The sequence below is a fragment of the Vombatus ursinus genome, unplaced genomic scaffold, assembly GCF_900497805.2.
Source record: "Vombatus ursinus unplaced genomic scaffold, bare-nosed wombat genome assembly UNPS02014792.1, whole genome shotgun sequence".
NCBI classification, from domain to species: Eukaryota; Metazoa; Chordata; class Mammalia; order Diprotodontia; family Vombatidae; genus Vombatus; species Vombatus ursinus.
The window spans coordinates 12,012,387-12,028,741 of NW_020954570.1; the positions used below are offsets into that span (position 1 = coordinate 12,012,387).

General features: G+C 36.3%; 1 protein-coding gene and 1 long non-coding RNA gene across 4 annotated transcripts in view; one reads left to right on the forward strand and one right to left on the reverse strand.

Annotated features, from left to right (window-relative positions):
* Nucleotides 1–200: 200 nt before the first annotated feature.
* LOC114048359 lies at nt 201–1,928 on the reverse strand. Its single transcript, XR_003569741.1, has 4 exons — nt 1,807–1,928; nt 1,502–1,525; nt 633–687; nt 201–299 (listed from the first exon to the last, which is right to left on the reverse strand). It is a non-coding gene; the product is annotated as an uncharacterized LOC114048359 (long non-coding RNA).
* Nucleotides 1,929–2,033: 105 nt separating this feature from the next.
* GRAMD2B (GRAM domain containing 2B) overlaps nt 2,034–16,355 on the forward strand; it is a 52,979-nt gene continuing 38,657 nt past the window's right edge. For 2 of the 3 annotated variants that reach the window (XM_027869236.1, XM_027869239.1), the window contains exon 1: nt 2,038–2,406. In XM_027869236.1, the coding sequence (XP_027725037.1) occupies nt 2,324–2,406 (83 nt within the window). In that variant the 5' untranslated portion in view covers nt 2,038–2,323. Of the gene's footprint in view, nt 2,407–16,355 lie in introns of all 3 variants that reach the window. The other variant, XM_027869238.1, reaches the window with a different exon arrangement.

A 16,355-nucleotide genomic window follows, 5' to 3' on the forward strand; every position in this document is an offset into this window, starting at 1 on the left:
AATAAAAAAAAAATAGCAGTTTTATGTTAAATGTTATGTTAAATGTTTAAGAAATACATAATACAATAAATAAAATTTTCCTTAATAAATCAAAATGTTCCCTAATAAATCAATCATGTTGGAACAAAGTCTCATTTTTAAAACACAAAAGTTTATTTTAAAAAAAAAGTTTAGCTTCAGTCCCTCAGGTTCCTCCCCAGCCAATGTACTTCTTAGTGAAAAGATTACTCCATTGTTGCTTATTACCTGTGTGACCTTGGACAAGTCATTTGACCTCCCTGTGCTCCAGTTCTCTACATCTATAAAAATGAAGAAATTAGATTAGATTACTTCTAAGGTTTCTCCCAGCTCTCAAATCTAAGATTCTACGAAATACAATTTCCTCCAGTCACTCTAACTATTCTCACCTCTATTTCCTAAATCTCCCCCCCCCCGAAGGTGGGATATTGTAAGGATTGTTTGTCTCTCCCCCTTCCCCCCAGTTGCTCATTGCATCTTGCCTTGGCTCAAGCCACACTTTACTCTCCAGTTATCTTTTCTTCAGGTTCCATGACATCCTATGGACATCTACTTCCCCTCCTACCTCCACCTTATCCAGTTCTGGAACTATAATCATAGGATTATCTACTTACAGTTGGAAGGGACTTTAAAAACAATCTTGTTCAACCATCTCAAGGATATGAGAAACTGAAGTCCAAAGAGATCAAGTGACAGAATCAGCAACTGAACCCTTGACTCCTACCCACCCCCATCACATCTACTCATCATCTACTCATCTACAAACATCCCTGGAACTTTCCAGTTCGAAATATAGCTGCCTGGCCACTACTCCCCTATGAGTGTTATAGTGCTTGGTACATAATAAGTACTTAATAATTTTTTAAATTAATTCATTCATGCAGGCATACAATTCAGATTTTGTCCTTTTCCGACAGTGAACGACCACCCTGTGACATATTAGATTATAAAGAATGTGCTCCTTGAAAAGATTCTAGATAGGGCCTTGTCCACTGGATGAAAGCAACTGGAAACACACAGAACATATCTCATGATTGGCTGAGTGGATAAACCTTATCCCTGACATATTTTTTTTAAGCAGATGAGTCAGTTCTGGAATAAGTTGAGAGAGGAGCCTTGGCAATTAAGAGGAGATTTGAGGGGTGGTTTCAGCTTTTATATAATCATTCTTTACCTTTTTCCCTTGCCCCTCTTGTAGAGTACAGCATGGCAATGGATATCAACATAAAATCTAAACAAAAAATGCCTTAAGTGTTTGCAGCACCAAGTTGACTATTTGTGGGGAAAAAAAATTCCCATGTCTGTTATTCCTTACTTTATGAAAGTTTTTAAAGCAATGGTTACTGCTAATTACAAATTCTCATTTATTACCCCATTGAAAATTAGAAAACACTCTCCAATAGATTATTTGGTATACTAACAAATGCATATGCTTCCAATTCCAATTAGTTATTACTGAATACAACTCAAAATGCTTTCTTACCTGAGATAGAAATATCAAATATTTCTGGGAAAAAAAGTAAGGAGAAGGTAGATTCATTAATTTTCTTTTCCGAATCTCATTCAAATACCCACCTCTACCCATCTCTGAAGAGTTAACCAGGCAGCTACACATATCTGCTATTTCTTTTTACCCATGTCATTCCCACATGAAAAAATAAGCAGATCTAGTGTTTAAGCAATGAGGAGGCAGTACTCAATGAGGCAGTACCCTGTTTGAATAATTTAAGCTGTAGAATAAGAACCGCACAGTGAATGTGGCAAACTCTCTGGTTGCTTTAACCTCACCCAGTCTTATTCATTTCCTGTAGTCACGCATCGTGGCTGAAGTTGGAATTCCCCATTTTATAGCCGTGGTAGAAAGAAATAATCATTTCTTAAAAGAGCTAAACATATTGTGACTTGTTAGTCAACTGTGTTTAAACGCCCTAGTCAATATTTCCTGTTCCAGAAAGACTTGTGGAACAGGTTTTCTTTCTTTTTCTTCATCTCCTCTCGGGTTGGGGAAAGAAGCTGTCATTTCTCGTCTGCCCTCCCCTTCGCTCTCTAGCTTAAATACTCAATTCAACCAATAGCACCAATGAAAACTTGTCCCAGTTAAACCGAAACAAAGCCTGAACCTCCGCTGGATGCATAAAGTTCCAAAGGAAGGGGTTTGTGACAGTGAGGAAGGCACAGTGGTGGAAAGTCGTGGTTAATGTCAGTTGATTTGTAGCGTAGGGTTGGGGGAAAGGAAAAGAAGAGGAAGACGAGGTGGAGCCGCAGGCCCTCGGAGCGCACGCAGAGCTCCCAAGAGAAGGGCCTAATGACTGAACTACAGCATGATTGGGAAGCTGTAAGACCGGCAAAAGTTCTCAGCAAGAAAGAGAGCAAAGCTGGTTTGTTCCAGTGAGTATTTTCTTGTGCCTTCTATGAAGTACTAAAGAAAAAAGCTTTTCTCCATGTAATTTATCACCTTGGTTAGATAAACATTTCTAAGAGAATTCAACATCTGAAAAGTCATGACATATATAACTTTTTTTTTCTATTTATTAACCTGCAGCTTTAGCTCTCTTGCTTGCTTCTGGGTTTTGTGCTGAAAACATACTTCTAAATAAATGTTATATTTAGTTTAGTATTTGTTCTATTCAAATTAAATGCTTCTGTCATCCATTCTGCTTTTGATTTCTCTGTCAGATTTTCCATATTTTTTTAGTCCTAGCTTTTATGTATACTTGTGGGGTTTTTGCTGACCATTACCCAGAAGTTGCTATTAATGATGTTACTACCCACTTATTTTTCAGAGCTGAAAAGATTGATAGGTGACCTGTAGCCTTTTCTGACTAAGCATATATAGCTTAACCAAAATATTTATTCTTCAGTATTCTAACTTCCCTATTTTTAACTTTCCTCCCAGTTCTTTGGTCCCTTTTCTATAGATTATCCAAATACTGTTTCTGCCCTCTTCTCTTCTATCCTGAACCTGTTCTTCTTTCTGACATCATTTTTTCTTTCAATGATGCTACTTTTCTTCCTCACTTCTCATGTTTATTCAGTTATCAAGACTTGTAGATTTTATCTCCACTCTCTCCCCAGTATGTCTCTTCTCTTTGTTCCCACTACTTCCACTTTAATCAGTCCCTCATTTCCACCTGCAATTGCTTATTGAATTGTTCCTGCCTTCCCTTTTCCAAATCATCCTTCCCATCTCTGCCATACTTATTTTCCTTATTCACAAATTTGATCATGTCTTTCCTCTGCTCTGAACTCCTTACCTGACCTACAACAAAGTTCAAACTCTTTTGCTTGGCTTGTAAGTCTTCCCACAATATCATATCACTCTTTCTTTGCAGAATTATCTCACATTACTCTTTTCCACAATACTTGCCATCTCCCAAATTCATACCATACATTCCCACTTCTGTGCTTTCCTCATACTATTTCATATGACTGGAATGAATTTTCTACCTCTTACCTCCTTCACACACACACACACACACACATGCATACACATATGTTAAAACCATACCATTCCTTTAATCTAATTCAAGTTCTACCTCCTCTGGAAAGCTTTCCATGATCCCAATTTGCAAAGTTCTTCTTCACTTAATCAATAAACATTTATTAAGTACCTACTATATGTAGGCACTGTGCTAAGCACTGGGGATACAAAAAGAGGCAAAAGACAGTCCCTGCCTTCAAGGAGTTTACAATCAAAAGGGGGAGATGACATATAAATAAATATATATGAAGCCAGATGTATATTAGGATAAATAGAAAATAATTAGCAGAGGGAAGATACTGTAATTAAGAGGTATTGGGAAAGATTTCCTGTAAAAAAAAAAAAAAAAAAACTAAGAATTTACATATCCCTAATGGTTAACAATGTTTTACTAGATTGTAAGCCCTGTGAAGTCAGGAACCATATATTATGTATGCATTGTATCTTCTTAAATATACTATTCTGCATATAGTAGAAGCTTAATATATGTGGAATAGTATTCTGTAGACGACTTGAGTTGAATATAGCCATCTTATCTTAGAATATTCTCTATTGGAACATAGGAAGGAGACAGAACAGGAATGTATTTCATTTAGTTTTTCTAAGTTGACTATGGAAGCTTGGTTTTGTATTCCTTATCCAGTTAGAAAATCAAGTTGTTTTCCTTCTTTCTTGAGTGTCAATATGTTTCCCTTTGAAGAGGATTCTTAGTTATGTATTTGGCTTCAGTAATTGATTATTCTAATGGCAATTGAATTATTACTTTGTGGAAAAGGCTATCTTGTTTGAAAATTGGAACCATGGAAATATATGCTTACTAAAGATATTTACCAGTGGCATGGACAATGCTCAATGCAGAGTCAAAGTGGAAGAGGGATCTCCTATAGGTGGAGAAATCCTCAGATTACTTATGTGTGTCAAAAACATCATAACTAATTGAATTAAGCCTTAGAATATTGTAGAGCCTCCTAAATGAAATCTATAGTCATTCAAAAAGTTTAGATTAATTCTCAATACCAGAATGACCAAGTAGATAAAGAATAACTCTTGTAAACCCTAAGAACTGATGTATCAGTTCCTTTATATATGCTGGATAAATTCTGCAAATGTATGATAAACTAGATCCAAAATTTAATAGGAGGGGGGAAAAAACAGAATAGAGTGTGTTTGCGAAATTATGCAGTACTTTTAATGAACCCAAATATCTCCCTGAAACAAAAATTCATCTTTTCAGTACAACTGTTCAGATGAAGAGCTATGAATCACAAAACACCACATTTTTTGAAAATTCAAAATTAAACAACAATGTAAAGGTCTATTATGGACACAAATAAGTTACAGCATATTACTCACAAAGAATTATGCACATGAAGTAGCATAAAAGATAATATAAAAGAGACACGTGACCAGAAAAAGAAGTGGGAAAATACTGTTTTTTAGTTTTTGATGGGCAATTGGGGTTAAGTGACTTGCCCAGGATCATAACAGCTAGTAAGTGTTATGTGTCTGAAGCCGGATTTGAACTCATGTTCTCTTGACTCCAAGGCTGGAGCCCTATCCACTGTGCCACCTAGCTGCCACATCAATACTGTTTTAAGGCAAGGGGTAAGAGATGGCAGGCCAGTTTCCATTGACATCTACATAATTTTAGGAGATATTATTTGCCCCCGGCACTTGCATGAGACTCATCTACTGAATCTCAGACTATTTGTCCCCAGCAGTTGGAAAACATAGACCCCTGGTCTTTTTGAGTAATATCACCATTTTGTAACCACATTGATTCCTTTGGGGGGGGAGGAAATGGTTCTGAAAAATAAGTTTTATAGGGAAAAAATGAATTTTCTTATTTCAACTACCTTAATGTAAACAAGGTATGTATATGAATAATAAATACATTTCTACAAATGGAAAAACATATACTTAGCCCTTCCTGGATATTACAGGATGGCAATATTTCTCTTTTAACAAAATGTGCTTTTTTTAAATAAACAAAGAAAGCTGAAATACATTGGCAGTCTTTAAAGAGAGGTCATCTGACCTGTATTTTATTTGTAATGTTGAAGGAACATGATGAAGGGACTAAATGTACAGAGAAAACACTGCATATAAATTGGATTGGAGGAGATAAGGAGCAAAACAATTACTATGTGTAGCTAGATTCCTTAATGTTTCTTTATATTTTATGAGAATTCCCACTGAGCATAAGCCAAACAAAAATATTGTTATGATCTCCAAATGGTAATTTGTTTATATTTCAAATCCAAAGGAGTTCCTCTTACCACCATCCACAATCTTATTTAAATGGAATTCATCAGGTTTGGTCTGATGTTGTGTAATATCAAACTTGGAATCATTCAGTCCACAAGCATTGATCAAGTGCCTATCTGCCTGAGAAAACAAGTTTTGCCACTTAATTTTTTCCCTCCTCAAACTGTAAGATGTTTTTAAATCCCTCAAGAACTGTACTTTAGCTAGCCTTCTTTTAGCCCTAGGTACTTCGAACAGTTTAATATGTATATGTCAGTATATTTGTTTTTTACCTCTCTGGATTCCTCCCAACCTCTTTGGGTATAAACAAAAACAACTAAAACTATGTTTATATTTCTTGTCTAATGACTCATAAATTAGAATTGACTGTTTCAGTAATGCAAGATGATGTTCGTATCATCATTATTGGACAGAAAGTGGTTTTAGATCTGATAGAATACAATATAACATTAGATAATATAATTAGGTAGTAGAAAATCTGAAGTACACTTTATTAGACAGGGAAGGTTGTGTGGTACAGGAGAAAAAATGCTAAACTTGGAGTCACTAGTTGTGAGCTTGAATCCCAGCTTTGCCACTTACCACCTCTCTGACTTAAGCTCTCTGTGACTCTCTTTCCTGATCTGTAAAATGGGAGAGTTGGACTAAGTGACTTATAATGTTATTTATACATCTATGATATTATATTATACTGCAACATCTCATATATCAAGGATAACTCATCTCAAATAGATGGAAATTATTTTATTAGCTTAATTTTAAATTCAATTCAATTGTGTCATTTTAGATTATGTTCATTCAACTGTAGAGTCATAAAATATTAAAGCTAGAAAGTATTGTGGAAAGAGCACTGGACTAGGAATCAGGAAATCTGCTTTAGGTTCCCATTCTGCTATTTCCTGTGTGACAAATAAATAAGTTACTTTATCTCTCTGTTTCTTCATTTGCAAATAAAGATAGGAAACCCCGTGATTACCAATACAGGGCTACACCTTCTCTGCTACATATAACGTTATAGCATTAGAACACTAAAAAGTTAAGGGATTTGCCAGCAAAGCAGGATTTTGAGTTTACTATGACTGTCATCATAAAGCATATTATAAACTATAAAGCATGTTCTAAAATCTCTAGCTTTCTTCAAAGTTTATCTCCAGCACCACTTCTTACTTGAGCCAATCAGGGTGATTCAACTGCTAGAAGGGTGCTTGATTGCGAGACCAGTCAGAATGCTAACTATGGACACCATTTAGCTAAAATGAGAGTAATCAGTTCTAATCCTTCTGGTGAGACAGATTGCCTCCATGCCCTACTACCTGCCCTGCCGCTGATTCCTAAGGTCCTTTGAGCCTTATCTGCCCTGCCTCTTTGTCTTTTAGACCCCAGGGCACAGTCACAGTCACCAGACTAAAGCAACATAAGGACACGTGGGCACCCAGTTGCTGGAACTTTAGACTTCAGTTCCTTTCAATCCTATCTGCAGCTGATTTTTTTTTTTACATGTCTCCCTCAATGAGCATTTGAACTTCTTGAGAGCAGGAACTGTCTTACTTTTAATTATCTGTATTCTCAGTGCTTGACACTGTGAGTGCATAGTAAATGCTTTTCCATTCATTTATTCATTCAGTCAGTCCCAAGGTCTTTCTTTACTCATCTATCCAAAATCTTCTCTCCTCTTCCATTACTCTTCTCCCCTCCTTTTCAACTCATATCACTCAAACGCCTGCTCCTACTATCACCTCCTTCACCTCTGTCTCACATAAAAATCCGTCTACCTGCACAAGCAATCCCACTCCAATCTGTCTCCTACAACAAACTGTCCCTTCTATCATCCCCACTTTCTCACAAATCTTCAATCTTTGTCTACGGATGTTTCCTATTGCTTACAAACATGCCTACATCACCTCCATCCTCAAAAAAACCCTCACTTGAGCCTTCCATTCCTGCTAACTATCATTTTCTGTCTTTTCTCCTCTTTTTGGCTAAACTTCTTGAGAAAGCAATCTACAACAGTTTCTTCCATTACTTCCCCCTCTCTTCTTAATTTCCTACAATGCAGCTTGCAACATCATCTTTTATCCAAAGCTGATCTCTCCAAAGTTACCAGTAATCTCCTGATTGTCAAATTCAATGACCTTTTTTCAATCCTTCTTCTTCTTGACCTCTTTGCAGCCTTTGATACTATTAATCACCTTCTTTTCCTTGCTATTCTCTTCTCTCCAAGTTTTTGGGACACAATTCTTTCCTGGTTCTCTACCTACCAATTTGACCGCTCTTTCTCAGTTTCTTTTGCAGGATCTTCACCCAGATCATACTCAGTAGCCATAGATGTCCCCCAGGGCTCTGTCCCAGGCCCTCTTCTCTTCTCCCTCTATTCTACTTCACTTGATGATCTCATCTGCTCCCATGGATTTAATTATCATTTCTATGTTGATAATTCTTAAGTCTACTTATTCAGGTCTAACCTTTCTGCTGATTTTTTTAGTCTTGCATATTCAATTGCCTTTCAGATTTCTCAAACTGGATGTCTAGTAGACATTTTAAACTCAACATGTTCAAAACTGAACACACAATCCTCCCTCATAAATTCTCCTTCCTTCCAAACTTCCCTATTACTTTCAAGGGAACTATCATTCTCCCAGTACCCTAGGCTTGTAACTTAAGTTGTCACCCTCGACTTTTCCCTATATCTCACCTCATCCCCATCCAATCGGTTGCCAAGACTGTTCACCTTTGCAACATCTCTTGAATATGGCTCCTTCTGTCCTCTAACAGTACCACCACTCTCACATAGACCCACATCTCCTCAAGACTGAACTATTGCAATAGCTTGCTGGTTGATCTACCCGTCACAAGTCTCTCCCTATTTTAATCAGCCCCTCATTCAGCTACCAAAGTGATTTTCCTAAAGTTCACCTCTGACTATATCACCCCCTCCCCGCACTCAATGTATTCTAGTGGTTCCCTGTTACTTCCAGAATCAAATGCCAAATCCTTTAGTTAGCATTCCAAACCTGTCATAACCTAGCCCCTCACCTTTCCAGTCTTCATATACCTTACATCCCTCCACATATTCTTTGATCCAGTGACACTGGGTTCCATGCTATTCCACAAATAAGACATTCCATCTCTTAACTCAGAATTTTCTCTGGCTATTCCTCAAACCTGGAATGTTCTCCTTCTCTTTTCTACCTTGAGGCTACCCTGGCTTCCTTCAAGTCCCAGGTAATATCTCACTTTGTACAGGAAGTCTTTCATAACTCCTCTTAATTCTAATGCCTTCCCTCCGTTGATTGTTTCCTATTTATCCTGTATATAACTTGTTACATATTTGTTAACTCATTGTCTCCCTCATTAGATTATTAGCTTCTTCAGGGTAGGGACTGTCTTTCACCTCTTTTTGAATATCCAATGCTTAATACAGTGCCTGGCATATAGTGGGTAGTTAATAAATGCTTACTGATTGACCAACTACTTTTCCTCCCATGACATTCTATCTCTCTCCATGCCCTTTCACTGGCTATTGCCAGTGCCAAAAATGCTCTTCCTCTTCACTTCCACCTTTTGGAATCTATGATTTCATTTTAGACTTGGCTCAAATGCCACGTCTCGTAAGAAGCTTTTCCTGATCCTTGCCATACCAGCTGCAAATTAGGCAGCTGCTACCATTATCTGCCCAAAGGTTACCTTCTCACTACACTATATATATTTATCTTGTATGTTCTGGTTTTCCCCCCATTAAAACGTAATTTCCTTGAGGATATAGACTAATTTTGCTTTTTCTTTATGTCCCCAGCATTTAGTATAGTATCTAACACATAGTAGGTACTTAACAAATGCTTGTTAATTTATAGGAGCAGAGAAATACAATGAATCAAAGTTTAGGGATTCTTATGATGACATAAGAATCAATAGGACAAAGGAGTAGATGATTTGAGACTAGTAGTTGTTCAGTTGTTTCAGTCATGTCTGACTCTTTGCCACCCTATTTGAGATTTTCTTGGCAAAAATACTGGAATGGTTTGCCATTCCCTTTTCCTTACAGATGAGGAAGCTTAGACAAACTGGATTAAGTGACTTGCTCAGAATCACACAGCTAGTAAGTGTCTGAGGCCAGATTTGAACTCAGGTCTTCCTGACTCTAGACCCAGTGCTTTATCCACTCACTATGCCATCTATCTGCCCTGATTTGAATCTAGAGGACAACATAAAGTTGAACTAGTTAACTAGGGACAAGATTGGGAAGAAAAGAAATTCAAGTTAAGGCAGGAATAATGGCCTAGAAGATCACTGATATATGGAGGGATTACAAATCAAAGCAAGGGTGAAGAATAAGTTTAGGAAGATTGAAGCAAAGTGAGAGAAGGAAGGGCAAGTTACCAATTGATAGAGGAATTTCAGAATTCTTGATCATGAAAGTGAAACATCTACCTGTAAGAGTATGCTACTATTTTTCCATTCTGCTGTCTTACCTTACCTTCTTCATCCTTTCCCCTGATGTTCTAGACTCCGGTGCCCTCAGGTTAGGCTCTAACCTCTTATACCTTCAGGGTATATGTTCTATATCTGCCTTTCCTTTTGGTTGCAGGTAGTTTGGGGGCAAGAGAAAGCTCTGATAAAGTAATTCATTCTAAGACATTAATCACTGGTAACAATTTAATATGGCATCCCTTCCTTTAAAGATATTCGTATTTCGACAGGGCCCAATTAATGCCTTAAGCAAAAAAAATTAATTGAAAACAATGAAATTTCATGCATTAGTAGCCTCCTAGAGATGTTTGGTTTCTGTGTATTTTGTTTATATTTTGGAATAGGAAAGACTTCCAAGTGATAGTCATGACACTATATAGACAGTTGCCTAATTTGCCATTATGAAAAGCTAATCCTGAAGGGAGACTATTTTTTTCTTCCAGAGCTACAAATTATTTAATATAATGTTTTGATGCCTTAAGTAATTTATGTGGGAGAACAAGATTGTTTCTAGTTGGGCAATAGTTTTTATATATACATAGCTAATTCTAATAAATAGTTATTCTAAGATTGCTAAGATAATTAGAAGAGACTGGCAAGATGAAAGGGACTTTTGGCATCTGTGGCATTACTCAGAGCTGTCAAATTCTGAGATCTGAGAATAGTGTTCTCTGTACCTAGGGCTTTGGACTTCTTGTGCCAAGGTCCACTTATTTTTTTTAATTATTTAATTTACATTTTGGGGGATTTTTTATGCTGTCATCCACTCCCTGTGCCCTCCTCCTAGAGAATCATCCCTCATACAAAAGAAAAAACAATAAATAAAACAAACAATAAAGTAACTGTGTCTAGCATCAAATTTAACATTCAACATCTGTTTCTACTGCCTTTCTGCAAAGAGGAGAAAAACGTAATTCATTGTTAGTATCATTACTAATTCAATCTAAAGTTGAACATCATATTGTTCAAATTTTCGATGTTTTAGTGTTGTTTTCATTTATATTTCTGTAGTCATTGTGTGTACTGTTTTCTACGTTCTGTCAGCCCATAAAAATCTTCCTACATTTCTCTGAATTCTTCATATTCTTAATTTCTTATAACAATAATATTCTATTACACCCATCAGTGATGGAATACTGCTGTGCTAAGAACATTGGATTCAGAATCAGAGGATTTGAAATCAAACCCCAGCTCTGCTACTTTCTGCCTGCATGACTCTGCACAGACCACTTGGCCTCTTTGACCTCCCAATCAGTAAAATGAAGGCATTGTAGTAGTTGGCTTCTAAGTCCTTTTTGCCTCTAAACCTCTGATACAATATGCCATAATTTGTTCAGTCATTACCCAATAAATGGAGATGTTTCTTGTTTTTTGTTAGTATAAAAAGTGATGTTATGGATCTTTTGAATTTTCTTTTTGTCAATGACCTCTTTGAAGTCAATAGTGGGATCACTGACCAAAAGGGTACAATCAAACCATTTTTCCCACCCAATTCTAAATTATTTTCTAGACCAAGTGTTCTTTTCAATAATAAAAAAGCATTAGAAGAACTATAACCTACTCTATCTCATTAGGTTCAGAATTAAACAATATCATATTGAATTGGCAAAGCCTTTCTACTTCATATAGTTCATATACGAGATTATAGTGCATGGCATTTTAGTATTCTAATATAAATATTAGCCACATATTTACTGACCATACATAGGAAGGGAAAGTGTGCAAGTCAGGTGTCAGATTGTCACCCAAATCAGCTATTACTCAACATTTTCTCATGAGAAAATGGTCTTTATACCATTTTCTTCAGACCACCTGGTCTTTAGACCAGGACTAAAGGTATGGGGAAGAACAATAGTAGTAACAACTTGGGGCAGAACCATACCTGAGTCAGAGATAAAAGCTGGTATGAAGGCAAGATAGCACGCATATTGAGAATGAATTCATGCATCTCTTCTATATTCAGAGCTCTAATTATGTGGTGTGGCCCTATACACCCACACATGGAAGTTAGGTCTTGTTAATTATTCTATTCAAGAATCCCTTCTTAATCTCAACTGCATTCTTGAGATATCAGGATTCTTTGGGAATTTAAGAATGGAGGATTTCCCTTCTGATCTCGTCCCTAATGGTGCCTCCCAAAATAGAAGCTCTAAAGTATTCTCCTTCTCTGGTACCTGATAGTCAGCAAAATGGGTAGCTACCCGATCAAAATGATGAGGACAATGAGAAGTCACAGCACAGGAAATTTCCCCAGTATACTCTTGCATACCTGTTGTGAGCCCTCAAATATAAAACAATGATATGCTATGTTTTTTACCTTCATCCTAAAATTAATTTGTGTTCTTTTCCTAAAATACAACTGATAAAGTTCACTTGATTTTTTCATGACAGAAAATAGATGTGTTTTTCATTTACCAAATCATCTATGGTACTAGTCCAATTATCAATCAAAAAATTTGGAGCCAGAAAAAAACTTAGAAATTATCTGGCCATCTCAGCCATCTTTACAGATGCCCCAAAGATAACACAGTAAGTAATGGACTTGGAATTGGAACTTTGGTCACCTAATTCCAAATTGAACATTCTTTCCTCATACTTTCCCATTTGCCAGTTGCAAAAGGCAGAACAATCTAGTTTGTCATAATAAGACATAGCTATAGCCGTTGATTCTCAAATATTCTTTATCTAATTCTTACATCTCCCAAAAATGCTAGTATCTCTAACTTTAAAAAAGTGTACATACATTTTATATACTCATCTTTCCCCCTTCCCATTCCTCCCACCCAAAAAGAAAAAACCCTTTCAAATTAAAAAGTGGTCCAGCAATTTCAATACTTCAATTATGCATGACTAAAGGTATAACTTTTCAAATAATATATTTATGCAATGGTTGTTTTGCTTAGGAGAACTAATACCTCTACCAAAACAGGAAGGCAGTAATCTGTGGGAGGTAGTTTTATTGGCAGTAGAGCCAATTTTCTTATTAAGACTTCAAATATGAGAAACATCTCTTTTGAAGATGCCACTCCCGGAAGCTGTTTCCTATGCCTGAAAAGCTAAAGACCATGGGGTAGAGGTACCTTTTCATTAAGCCTTCTTGTTCTGGAGAAGACCAAGAAATATCTGTGAAGTGTAGGAAGAAGTTATCTAGGCTTCTTTTTATTTATTTTTGGAATTTCTGATAACTAAAAGTTCCCTTTGTCCTACACTGTATAATTTAAGAACATAAATACAAACTAAAGCAAAAAAATACCAGACCACTTTCAAAAGAAATGACCGAAACATTTGGTTTTAACCAAGAACTCATTTCACAGCCTTTCATCCAGTTGTGTAGGGACCCAAAATAGATTAATACTATATATTTCCTTTATCCATCTTCGTGGAGAGATCACTTCATCTGAATTTCAGCTGACAGAGCCAGAAAGGTAGACTACTATATAACCAGAAATACATTCTCACTCTCAGACAACTGTAACACCTGGTTGGTCTCCCTACATTTAATCTTGTTTTACTCTAATCTTATCTTACCACAAATACTAAAATAATATTTTAATTAAAAAATCAGCTTTATTAATGTCTTTTGTGTTTGTATCAGTCATTTTTGGATATGATACCCCACAGACACAGTGAATGTGAACCATCCTTTAAAAAAGAAAAACAGAAAAGCAAAAACAACAAACATGATGACTGTATCTAACAATATATGTAACATTCTGCCAGAGTAGCTCCCTGCCTCTCTGCTGGAAGGAGTGATCTGTTCTCTGAGACTATTATTATTACTGTTTCATTTATTTGTAATTTAATTTCCTTTTAGTAACCTTTTCGTTTACGTCATTGTAGTCTTTGTTCAAATAATCTTTCTAAGGCATTTGTATGGACTAGATTCATCTTGAAGATGAGCTTTAAAAACTTCATCCCCACCCTCAAAATTTATTCTGATTTTTTCCATGCTGCTTTTCTTATAACCCTTCTTCTTACACTTTCAAAGACTTCAAATTTAAAAACAAATGTTTATAAACATCTAATAGAAAAAAGGCTATGCAAAGAAAGGAAAACCAACAAGGTATTTTTCCAAAGCATTTCTGTACAGCTGGAGATGAAAAAGTTGAGATTGAAAAAAAAAAAAGAAACAAACAAAGAAACAAGGAAAGAAAGAAGGAGAAAGAAAGGAAACAACCTAGGGAACCAAACATAAAAGGAGAAAATATTTAAATCACTGAATAACAGTGGCAGAGTAGATAGAGTGCTGTACTTGGAGTCACAAAGTCTATCTCAGGTACTTAACTCTATAACCTTAGGTAAGTCATTTATCTATCCTCAGTTTTAGTTTCCTCATCTATAAAATTAGAGTACTGGATTTAATACACTCTAAAGTTCCTCCTAGCTCTAAATCTCGGATCCTATAACCCTATTTAGGCCTCCTGCTCATTGTCTTTGAGGACCTGGGTTGTGATCCATTTTAATAGTTGGTCTCAAGGTAGATTTAGGTCTTAAGCGACATTAATACTACCTTTTTCATTGATACGTCATGTGATCCTGTATAAGTACATATTCTTTATTTATGAAGTAGGACTTTTAAAAACCCCTCTCTCCAGAGAATAGGAATAATTAATACATTAACAGTCATAAGAAGGCTATATTAGTACTTTTGAGTAATCACATACAAATTGTTTTGGAACTATTAATATAATACCCATTTTCTTATGCTGTAAAACAGCTTAACTTGCTATTTCACAAAGCAAATATTTGTAGTTCCTGGATTAATAAGAACATTTAAGTAGGTATACATGCTACTTTAAAAGAAGTTAGACAATAGCTGTCTTTCCTTGAAATTGAGAGGTTTGGGTTTTTGGGAGTTTTTTAAGAAAAAGAAAACCAGGTATTAATAGTAGATGACATTTAAGCAAAGATAATTTATGTATTTGCTAAGAACTTCCACTGTGTCACAATGATTTTCCTTACAATGAAGGTAGAAATACAGCATTACTTCTGAAATTCAGGCCTGAAAATTCCTGTGTAATACTTTTTTGCTGTTGGGTCATTTCAGTTGTGTCCAATTCTTTATAACTCCATTTGGTGTTTTCTTGGTAAAGATACTGGAGAGGTTGTCATTTCCTTTTCCAGCTAATTTTACAGATGAGGAAACTGAGTCAAACAGGATTTGCACAGGGTCACATAGCTAATAAGTGCCTGAGGCCAGATTTGAGCTCAGGAAGATTAAGTCAGGAACTCCAGCACTCTATACAATGCCACCTAGCCGCCCATGTAATACTTCACATGGGCTAAAATGTTGGGGGAAAAATACTGTGAACACATCATCTTTCTTTGTAATCTTTATGAATTTTTAATGAGATTAAATTTTGTGTAATTACTCTTAATATTTTAAGCTTTTTTTATACATAAGTGGTCTTTAAACCTCTGAGACTAAAATACAGAAATCTATATAAGTGATAAATCTACATAAACTTGAGAAGCACTCCCTGCTATCTTACTTAGTTTAGATGATAAAGTAACAGATGAAGTTTTAATGTGTTTACAATTTGCTAACACTCTGTCATCCTCTTCATGAAGTATAGACATCTCCCTCCCTCCCTCCCTCTCTCTCTCTCTCTCTCTCTCTCTCTCTCTCTCTCTCTCTCTCTCTCACACACACACACACACACATACACACACACACACACACACACACACACACACACACACTCTGCAGCGAAAGTTACTGGTTGACCTAAAAATTGGCCACATTCCTGGGGGCAATGAGACAGTTACCAACTAAAGAAAATTCTGGAAAAAGTCAGCAGTCAGGAAAGAACCCAGCTCTTCACCTCTTAAGAGGAATTTTCTCCTCCCTTCCTTCTACCTCCCTCTCCCCATCTCTGCCCCCCCCCCATTGTCAGTAAAGGTATTCGCTCAGAAGACATTCCATTCAGCAGTTGGAGAGTCAGTCTGAAAGAATTTAATAAACAGCTGGGAGAATAGAGACACTGTATTCCAGATAGATGTGATTGCTGAAAAGCAATCACTCAAAGCCACATGTGATTTTAAGGAGCTTGATCTCTGGCAGGAAGAAAAAGAGTTGACTATCAACTCAAAAGAGAGCCCTTGTACATTGAGAATTCTC